Raw genomic sequence first — 10,514 nt, forward strand, 5'->3', positions numbered from 1 at the left:
GGAGCAATCGCGAATCTAATCATGCGTGGGATGTGGATGTGGATGCGGCCAGTCAATTAACTGAAACCCAGCTGATGAAATAGGTCAATCTTGAGGTTGGGTGGCGTGGGAGTGCAGGAGGGAGTGAGAGGGGACGCCATCTTCCCCTCCCATTAGAGCAGTGCATTGAACTTTCAACGCACAGTGGATCTGTGCGCCCTCCTCGATGTCCCCTGGCTGTAGACCAGCTGGAAACCTTTTTGAAGTCGCCATCTAAGTGTAAATGGGTTAAACGGGTCAGCCATGGGTTAATTACACAATCAGACCACCCTACGACCCCTACCGCCCACCACTCTTTCAGTCTTCGGTCATTCATTGTGTGTTTTCTCTCTCCCTCTCTCTCTTTGCATCTACCTGAAAACAATTTATAGGGAAACGTAATTATATAAAAATATATACCACATAAATATATTACATATATATATACAAGAAGATTGTGCCGTTTTGACAAACCATCCACTTATACAACAATAACAAGGAAAACAAGTAGGGAACCCCCCTATACATATGCAGGATAATATATGTGTGGATACAATACATGTTAAATATCCCCCAAGTCTGCCACAATAGCATCAGCAATGGCAACAGATACGCGAAGAAGTGGAACCTAAAGAATAATTAACGAGAATTTACCTGACACCAGACAAGAGGGGAGGAAAGGAGGAAAGGAACCAAGGCTCCACCGAAGTATTCGCCCAACGGAATACACTGGGAAGACACCAGCCACCATCCGCCATCATCATTATCCTAATAATCGGAGAAACGACAAGAGGATAGGAAAACCGTAGCCATGGGTCGGAAAAAAATCCAGATATCACGCATCACCGATGAACGCAATCGGCAGGTGAGTCCCCCATTACTTATAATTCCACAGTGAGCAACAATTGTGTGCTGCCTGCTCATTTGGGACTGCAGCCAGACAGATTTCCAATTGGTTCTTTACCATGGCAATCCTCCTTCACTTATGCCAGGGAGATAACCTCGTTTAAGATAAGCATCTCCCCAACTCAATTTGACACCATTTGCTCCGCCAAATTTTGGCCGGAGCATTTGGTGGTGAAGGAGTTTAAGGCTAAGAAGAAGAATAGGCCCCCCATATCCCTTCCAAATCTTTCCAGTGTGCCACCCTCAACCTCAACTTCCTCTTCCTCAACATCCCGTCTTGCTTCCTCCTTTCCAAAAAACTAACTTCTCTTTTAGTAACCTATCAGAATGTAAGAGGCTTGCGTAGTAAGCTCAGCATTCTTTTCCGGGATAGTGTTGCATTTGCTTCCCACGTTATTGTGTTTACTGAAACCTGGTTAAAGCCGGACATTCTTAGTTCCGAGGTTTTGGCAGGTCGGTACACAACTTTTAGAAAGGACCGTTCGTCTCGACGTGCAGGAGGGGTTCTAATTGCAGTGGACTCTTACTTCACGTCAGAACACTTCACAGTCCAAGTTCAACAGGAACTGGAATTCCTGTGTGTAAAACTGATTCTTCCCACCTTCTTCGGATATTTCAATTTATGAGCAGCACTTGTCCGCTTTAACCGCTGTTTCTTCCTCGCTATCTGATAAAGATCGTATGATAGTTCTTGGTGACTTCAACTTGCCAGGAACTGTTTGGTCTTCGGTAAACGAGTCTAGTATCCTAGTGCCCATGTCACGACATGACTTTGCTGACGGCTTGCTTGACCTGTCCCTGTCTCAAGTCAATCATGTGAAAAATTCCTTGGGTCGATTGCTTGATCTATGCTTTGTATCGGATCCGACCATAGTGTTGTTAACCCGAGCCCTTCCGCTCACTATACCTGAAGATGCCTACCACCCTACTTTCGAGGTGTCGCTAGATATAGGACCAACTGTATTGGATCGGTCGAGTAGGCTACCTGAACGTGTCCGCTGCTTTCGTAAAGCCGAGTTTGCGAAGCTTAATTGCCTCATTAGGGATTTTGATTGGTCCGCTTTGTACTTGTGCACTGATGTCATAAAAGGCACAAACTTTTTTTACAATGCTCTTGCTCTTTTTGATTTTTGTGTCCCGCTTTCTTGTCCGACTAGATCTGGAAAACCCCCTTGGTTTACCAAAGAGTTATCCAGGCTAAAAAACTTAAAATCAAGACTTTATAAAAAATTTCAAGAAGTGGGTTCTCCGACTTCTCACTCTCGCTATGTCATAGCTCGGTCAAACTTTTCAGTTCTTAATGCTCAATGCTACAAGAACTACCTATCTCGATGCAGGATACGTTTTTCTCAGGACCCTAAACAGTTTTACTGCTTCGTAAACAGTAAGCGTAAAACGTCCGCACACACATCCTCGCTATCATTTTGTAATACGTCGGCAAATAATGATCAGGCAATTGCCGATCTTTTTGCCCAATTTTTCCAAACCACCTATTCTGAGGAAAGCTACTCTGGTCATCCGTACCCATACGGTTTACCGAGGTCGAACGGCATTTTCAGTCCCTTGTTAAATGAATGTTCTTTACTTCATGATCTTCGACTAGTTAAGCCGGTGCTTTCACCGGGTCCAGACGGGGTTCCAGGTTGTGTACTCAGGTACTGCGCCGAGGCTCTGTGTGGACCTTTGCTAAAACTATTCACCCTGTCCATTGATTCTTCTTGCTTCCCCCCGATCTGGAAGGAATCGTTTATAATTCCTCTCCATAAAAAAGGTAGCAAGTCTGATGCAAAAAATTAAGAGGTATAGCAAAGTTATCCGCTATTCCTAAAATGTTTGAGAAGGTTTTAACTCCGCACTTGCAACATCTCTGCAAGTCACTTATATCTCCAACTCAGCATGGATTTATAAGGCGGCGATCAACCACCACGAACTTGTTAGAGTTTACCTCTTTCATTATTAAAGGCTTTCAAGGTAACTTACAGACGGATGTTATTTACACCGACTTTAGTAAAGCATTCGACTCTGTAAACCATTCCCTTTTAGCGCATAAACTTGACCTTTTAGGGTTTCCGCCCAACCTGCTGAGATGGATTTCTAGCTATCTTTGTTCCAGGTCTCAAAGAGTCCTCTTCAAAAACTCCCTCTCTTTACCAGTAAAGGTTTCTTCGGGAGTACCACAGGGCAGCCATCTAGGCCCCTTACTCTTCACACTCTTTATTAATGACTTGCCTTCAGTATTAACATACTCTCGAGTACTTATGTATGCGGATGATGTTAAACTCTGTGTCCAGTACAAGGACATTTCATTTCATTCTCGCTTGCAATCCGATCTCAATAACTTTCAGTCATGGTGTTGTGCAAACTTGTTACACCTTAATGCCTCGAAATGCAAAGTTATGACATTTCATCGTTCTAGCCCTTTGTTGGCTCCCTACACCCTATTTGGTGGTTCTCTTGAGAGAATTACCCTGGTGGATGATCTGGGTGTTATGTTAGACCCCAAGTTAAAGTTTTCCGAACACATTTCTACCATGGTAAATAAGGCCATGGGCGTGCTTGGGTTTATAAAGAGGTGGTCAAAGGAATTTGACGACCCCTATATAACAAAGACTCTCTATACCTCGCTTGTTCGTCCGATCTTAGAATACGGCTCCTGTGTATGGTGCCCTCAGTACAAAGTACACCAGGACCGTATAGAATCAGTACAGAAAAACTTTTTACTCTTTGCTCTGCGGGGTCTTAACTGGGATGCGGGTGTAAGACTCCCATCTTACTCTAGTAGACTACTATTAGTAAACCTCCCATCCTTAGTTAACCGTAGAAAAATGCTTGGTGTGATATTTATGCACATTTTGATCAGGGGTGATCCGTGCTGCTTTCAGTCCAGCTGATGTCGCCGTCTCGGCCAGGCCCTAAACGCGTCATCGGAACAACAGTTAGCCGTGCTGCGGGGTGGGGGTACAACCCCAACAACTTGTTTATTGTACGGGCCATCAGTGTAACCTTGACTCGGCGCCATAATCGATTCATTCAAAAGCCCTCGGCCTCGCCACGCCTCACAAAAAAGGGGCTAGAAGAAGGGGCTGGGTCCCAGAAGGCCTGGGGCCGCGGCCACTTGTGCGTTTAATTACATTCGAGGCGCATAAATATTTGAGCAGAGCAACGGTAATTGACACACGATTCCTCCTGCGTTTCCAGGTGACCTTCAACAAGCGGAAGTTCGGCGTCATGAAGAAGGCCTACGAGCTGTCGGTGCTCTGCGACTGCGAGATAGCGCTGATCATCTTCTCGTCCAGCAACAAGCTCTACCAATACGCCAGCACGGACATGGACAGGGTGCTCCTCAAGTCCACGGAATACAACGAGCCGCACGAGTCGCTGACCAACAAGAACATCATTGAGGTAAGGGCTCGCCAAGAGGAGCTTAACTAAGTGAGAGAAAGAGAGAGACACGAGTGCTTCCACTTGAGACCTCAAAAGAGCAGCTCAAGAAAAAGAAGCAGAGCCAGAGGCAGAGCAGGGTATTTTGCATTTCAAATGGAACACTGCTGGCAAGGCTTATGAAAGCTAGGTGCCCTCAGCCAAACAGAAAAGGCCCGACCTGACATCCTTTTCCCTTTTGCCTTTGCCTTAATCACTCTCTTTACACATTCTCTTTTCGTCTCTTTCCGAAAACAGAAGGAGAACAAGAACGGCGTCATGTCCCCGGACTCGCCCGAGCCCGAGACAGACTACACGCTAACACCACGAACAGAGGCCAAGTACAACAAGATCGACGAGGAGTTCCAGAACATGATGCAGCGCAACCAGATGGCCATCGGAGTGACCGGGGCGCCGCGGCAGCTTCCGAACAGCAGCTACACGTTGCCCGTGTCGGTGCCAGTGCCGGGCTCCTATGGTGAGAACCTGCTGCAGGCCAGCCCACAAATGTCCCACACCAACATCAGCCCCCGTCCATCCAGCTCGGAGACGGATTCAGGTGGGATGTCCTTGATAAGTTAGTACAGTGTCTCTGGCAGAAGGGTGCACACACATTTTTCTATCTATCAGTTGTTATTGTTATTGTTATCGTTATCGTTCGATTTTTCGTTTTATTTTATTCTTTTGCATGATTTCCTCCTTCCCCCGCCCCACCCTAAAAAACTTCTAACAGAGAATGTGTTTTTTGCTTATTTTTGTTTGTTTTTGATTTCCCTCGACTCACCCGCCATGAATCTAACACCAGAGTTCCACAATTCCAATATATGTACATACATATATAGTGCTTCGATCTAAGGTCTAAACGTATCTGTGCATTTTCTTATCTTCTTATCGATTGGTGCCATCAGTATATCCATCGGGTTCCATGCTGGAGATGTCGAGCGGCTATCCGCATTCCCATTCGCCGCTTGTGGGATCGCCCAGTCCAGGCCCCAGTCCTGGCATAGGTGCGCATTACGATCATTACGAGCCCCTCCACTACGACCATACTCCAAACTCCCATCTGCCCAAAGATCCCCCAGTCCCCCAACTCCATTCTGTGCGGCGTAAGATTAACCCTTCCAATCCATCCCTTACAGCCCATCACTTGCCCATCAAACAGCAGTCGCCGGGCAGCCAGAATGGAAGGGCTGCCAACCTACGGGTGGTCATACCGCCCACCATAGCAACCATACCGCCCAACATGTCTGCGCCCGAGGATGTGGCCTATACAGATGTGAGTAGAGGACGAACATGATCGAGATAGCACCAGGAGTCCCTCAATTAAGATCCCTCCGTGCTCTCCTTTCCAGCAACGACAGAGCCAAACATCACTAAACACGCCCGTGGTGACGCTGCAGACTCCGATACCCGCCCTCACGAGCTACTCCTTCGGGGTGCAGGACTTCTCTTCCTCCGGCGTCATCGGCAGTGCGGATATCATGAGCCTGCCCACATGGCACCAGGGTCTGGTGCAGCACTCTAGGTGAGAGCTGCTTAACCACTCAAGGAATTCCCGGATAGCATTCTCAATTTCTCTCCGTAATCCCTCTATCTCTTTCGAGCAGTCTCTCGCACCTGGCAGTCTCGAATAGCACACCGCCGCCCGCCACCTCACCCGTCTCCATTAAGGTCAAGGCCGAGCCGCAGTCGCCGCCGCGTGATCTCTCCGCCAGCGGCCATCAGCAGAACAGCAACGGATCGACGGGCAGCGGCGGCTCCAGCAGCAGCACGAGCAGCAATGCTTCGGGCGTCGGCGGGAGAGCAGGCTCCTCTGCCGCCAATGCCGGCAATGTCATCACGCACTTGAACAACGCCAGTATCCTGGGAGGCGGTGGTCCCCCAGGAGGAGGCGGTGGCGGTAGCAACGGGAACGCGAAGCAGGCCACCAATCTGAGCGTCCTGGGCCACTCGCAGCAGCACCTGGTCATGCCCAGCTCGAGACCGTCGTCGACCGGTCACCTAACGCCCACACCAGGTACGTTTCTGAGTCCCCCGAAACCCCATCCTGACCCCCGCGCTCTGTCTCCCTTTTGGCCACTTGTTCTGAAAAGTATTTTCGCTTGAACGTTTCTGCAGTTTTGTTAAAAAAGTTCTTTTAACTTGAAAAAGTGTACTCGAAATTGTTTTGTTCGTGGCATGTTTTCTAATGCTAAATGCTAAAATGTAACTCTTTTTACTGACACACCAGACGGTGCAGTGCGTATACTTAATATTCATACCAGATATCTGTGTTACGCATACGCATTGGGTTCTCTATTGAGAAGTTCTGAAGAATCGTATTGAGTGCGTTTATCTTAATATTGTTATTGTTATAATATCTACATAATACGTTTGTTTGTTTTTTATATTCGCATTAACCACAACAACATCAACAATTGGGTGATAATATTTTTAGGGCATGATAAGTATGAAGGATATCAGTACCGCCTGCTAATGGGCCACAATCCTAGATGGAATTCTGCCGGTAAATTGGCCTAAAAAATAAAGAAACACACACACACAAATACACACAAAATGCATACATACATACACAATATCGAATACATGCAACACACACACACACACACACATACATATGTAGAATATTATACATACATATACATACAGAAAAACAAATATCTAGCAAAATTGTTGTACAAAAACAAAAAAGGGATTTCTGTTTCTTCGGGGACGGGAGGGTTTTCATCTTGAGTTTATTTCCTTCCTTCAGTTTTTGACTTTTTTCCTAATGGGGATTAAGCGATATTCTAAAGAAATTAAAAACATATTTTGCCTGGCTTTTGTTTTAATTTTACTTTTTATTAACAACTGATGCGATTTCCTGCTAACCAGAAAACACTCACTCAAAACACGCACACTGTCACACAGTCACACACCACACTCATTACGGGGGTCCGGCCCCATCCCCGGACTCGACCCAGATCTGCCTGAAAGCCTGCCCGCCTGTACGCCTGATGGCCTGCCCTCTGCCTTTGTCATACACACACGACCTTTGTGCAAATCGAACTAATAGTTTAACAGACTTTATCATCTTAAAAGCAGGTGCGCCCAGCAGCGAGCAGGATGTGCGTCTGGCCGCCGTCGCAGTACAGCAGCAGCAGCAGCAGTACCAAGAGCAGCAACAGCACCAGCAACACCAGCAACAACAGCAGCAGCTGGGGGACTACGATGCACCCAACCACAAACGTCCCAGAATATCGGGTGGATGGGGTACATAGCCGGCACGTGCAGGCGATAGCAGCAGCCACTACAAGCAGCAACACAACAGCAACGGAACCGGCGGCGGCGGCAACAAGAAGCAAGAGGTCCATCCCAACATCAGCGACATCGACGATCTGGCCATGATGCCGCCGCCGCCGCGTAAGGATGTGGCTACCGTCCGGAGTTCGTTCAGCATGGCTGGTTCTGGCTATGACTGCTATGGCCAACAGCAGCTGGTGGTGGCCTATGGAACGCAGCAACACCAATAGCAGGAGGAGGGGAAGGAGAAGGAGCAGCAGCAGCAACAATAGTTGCAACAACAGTGCAATAGTTCAGAGAAAAGTAAACTGGAAATTGTGGAAGAGATAGGAGCTTTGTTTTGTTTTCGGTTTAAGCGAACAGTGACAGTGTCATATCTATAATTATTGTAAGTTAAATACACCCACACACACACACACACCTACGGTAATAGTTATAATTATACCCGATACTCAAAATGAGTATTGGGGTATATTAGATTTGTGGTAAAAGTGGATGTGTGTAACGTTCAGAAGGAATCGTTTCCGACCCCATAAAGTATATATATTCAGGATCAGCATCAATAGCCGAGTCGATTGAGCCCTGTCTGTCTGTCCGTCTGTCCGTCTGTCCGTCCGTCCGTCCGTCCGTCCGTCCGTCTGTCCGCCCCTTCAGCGCCTAGTGCTTAAAGACTATAAGATCTAGAGCAACGATGTTTTGGATCCAGACTTCTGTGATATGTAACTGCTACAAAAATATTTCAATTGCAAAATATGAGTTCAAGGATCTCAGAACCTATAAGAGCCAGAGCAACCAAATTTGGTACCCACACTCCTGTGATATCGGACCTTGACCGTTTCGTGTCCCCCTTCCGCCCCCCCAAAGGACGAAAATCTGGGGCATCCACAAATCTCAGAGACTATTAAGGCTAGAGTAACCAAATTTGGTATCCGCACTTCTGTTAGATCTCACTATAAAACGCATATCTCAGAATATCGCGCCACCCCCTTCCGCCCCACAAAGGACGAAAATCTGTTTCATCCACAATATTGCAGGTTCGAGAAAACTAAAAACGCAGAATCTTAGATAACGACCATATCTATCAGATTGATGAATCTGGATCAGATCGGATCATTTTTGTAGCCAAAAGCAAGAAATCAATTTGCAGTGGCTACGCAGCGCCCGACGTCACGCTCAGACTGATTTTCTGTCTCTCTCGCACGCACTCTTTGTCGTGTCGTTTAAGATTAGCGGCGTCTGCCGGAGGAGAGCCATACTGACTTAGCATCGGGTATAACTGTAGAGTTGCGGTGTCCGCAGCAACTCAAAACGTTCCCCCTCGTTATACCCGATACTCAAAATGAGTATTGGGGTATATTAGATTTGTGGTAAAAGTGGATGTGTGTAACGTTCAGAAGGAATCGTTTCCGACCCCATAAAGTATATATATTCAGGATCAGCATCAATAGCCGAGTCGATTGAGCCCTGTCTGTCTGTCCGTCTGTCCGTCTGTCCGTCCGTCCGTCCGTCCGTCCGTCCGTCTGTCCGCCCCTTCAGCACCTAGTGCTCAAAGACTATAAGAGCTAGAGCAACGATGTTTTGGATCCAGACTTCTGTGATATGTTACTGCTACAAAAATATTTCAAAACTTCGCCCCGCCCACTTCCGCCCCCACAAAGGAAGAAAATCTGTGGCATCCACATTTTTAAAGATACGATAAAACCAAAAAAGCAGAATATGTTCTAGAGTGTAAGATCTCAACCAGATCGTATAATTATTATAGCCAGAATCAAAAAAACAATTTCATTATTTCTCGCTCTGTCTCTCTCTAACACACAGGTTTCATGGTCGGTTTTGCCAATTGCATAATATGAGTTCAAGGATCCCAGAACCTATAAGAGCCAGAGCAACCAAATTTGGTATCCACACTCCTGTGATATCGGACCTTGACCGTTTCGTGTCCCAATTTCGCCACACCCCCTTCCGCCCCCGCAAAGGACGAAAATCTGGGGCATCCACAAATCTCAGAGACTATTAAGGCTAGAGTAACCAAATTTGGTATCCGCACTTCTGTTAGATCTCACTATAAAACGTATATCTCAGAATTTCGCCCCCCCCCCTTCCGCCCCCACAAAGGACGAAAATCTGTTGCATCCACAATATTGCACATTCGAGAAAACTGAAAACGCAGAATCATAGATAACCACCATACCTATCAGATTGCTGAATCTGGATCAGATCATTTTTATAGCCAAAAGGAGCAAAGCAATTTGCACTGGCTACGCAGCGCCCGACGTCACGCTCAGACTGATTTTCTGTCTCTCTCGTACGCACTCTTTGTCGTGTCGTTTAATATTAGCGGCGTCTGCCGGAGGAGAGCCATACTGACTTAGTATCGGGTATAACTGTAGAGTTGCGGTGTCCGCAGCAACTCACAACGTTCCCCCTCGTTATACCCGATACTCAAAATGAGTATTAGGGTATATTAGATTTTTGGTAAAAGTGGATGTGTGTAACGTCCAGAAGGAATCGTTTCCGACCCCATAAAGTATATATATTCTTGATCAGCATCAATAGCCGAGTCGATTGAGCCCTGTCTGTCTGTCCGTCCGTCCGTCCGTCCGTCCGTCCGTCCGTCCGTCCGTCCCCTTTTTAGCGCAGTGCTCAAAGACTATAAGAGCTAGAGCAACGATGTTTTGGATCCAGACTTCTGTGATATGTCACTGCTACAAAAATATTTCAAAACTTCGCCCCGCCCACTTCCGCCCCCACAAAGGACGAAAATCTGTGGCATCCACATTTTTAAAGATACGATAAAACCAAAAACGCAGAATCGGTGAGGATGACCATATCTTCTACAGTGCAAAATCTGAACAAGATCGTATAATGATTATAGCCAGAATCAAGAA

At 46.7% G+C, this 10,514-nt stretch overlaps 1 protein-coding gene across 12 annotated transcripts; it reads left to right on the forward strand.

Moving 5' to 3' along the window:
• The first annotated feature begins 444 nt into the window (after nucleotides 1–444).
• Nucleotides 445–8,067, forward strand: LOC117192561 (myocyte-specific enhancer factor 2-like). Of its 12 annotated transcripts, none has more exons than XM_033397266.1 (9): nucleotides 446–883; nucleotides 4,123–4,326; nucleotides 4,603–4,921; nucleotides 5,253–5,351; nucleotides 5,484–5,620; nucleotides 5,673–5,869; nucleotides 5,952–6,361; nucleotides 6,782–6,850; nucleotides 7,426–8,067. In XM_033397266.1, exons 1-9 carry the CDS (start codon nucleotides 830–832, stop codon nucleotides 7,602–7,604), a joined length of 1,668 nt encoding a protein of 555 aa, XP_033253157.1. In that variant the 5' UTR covers nucleotides 446–829; the 3' UTR covers nucleotides 7,605–8,067. The 12 variants fall into 12 exon arrangements, with proteins under 12 accessions (XP_033253164.1, XP_033253166.1, XP_033253167.1 ...); XM_033397268.1 differs by having other exon boundaries at nucleotides 5,697–5,869; XM_033397267.1 differs by having other exon boundaries at nucleotides 447–883; nucleotides 7,429–8,066.
• The last annotated feature ends 2,447 nt before the right edge of the window (nucleotides 8,068–10,514 follow it).

This window comes from Drosophila miranda, assembly GCF_003369915.1.
Source record: "Drosophila miranda strain MSH22 chromosome Y unlocalized genomic scaffold, D.miranda_PacBio2.1 Contig_Y2_pilon, whole genome shotgun sequence".
NCBI classification, from domain to species: Eukaryota; Metazoa; Arthropoda; class Insecta; order Diptera; family Drosophilidae; genus Drosophila; species Drosophila miranda.

Coding starts and splice junctions, on each gene's coding strand:
- LOC117192561 (XM_033397266.1), top strand. CDS start 830: ATGGGTCGGAAAAAAATCCAGATATCACGCATCACCGATGAACGCAAT. Junction 5,870..5,951: donor GGTCTGGTGCAGCACTCTAG/GTGAGAGCTGCT, acceptor TCTTTCGAGCAG/TCTCTCGCACCTGGCAGTCT. Junction 6,362..6,781: donor TCACCTAACGCCCACACCAG/GTACGTTTCTGA, acceptor TAATATTTTTAG/GGCATGATAAGTATGAAGGA.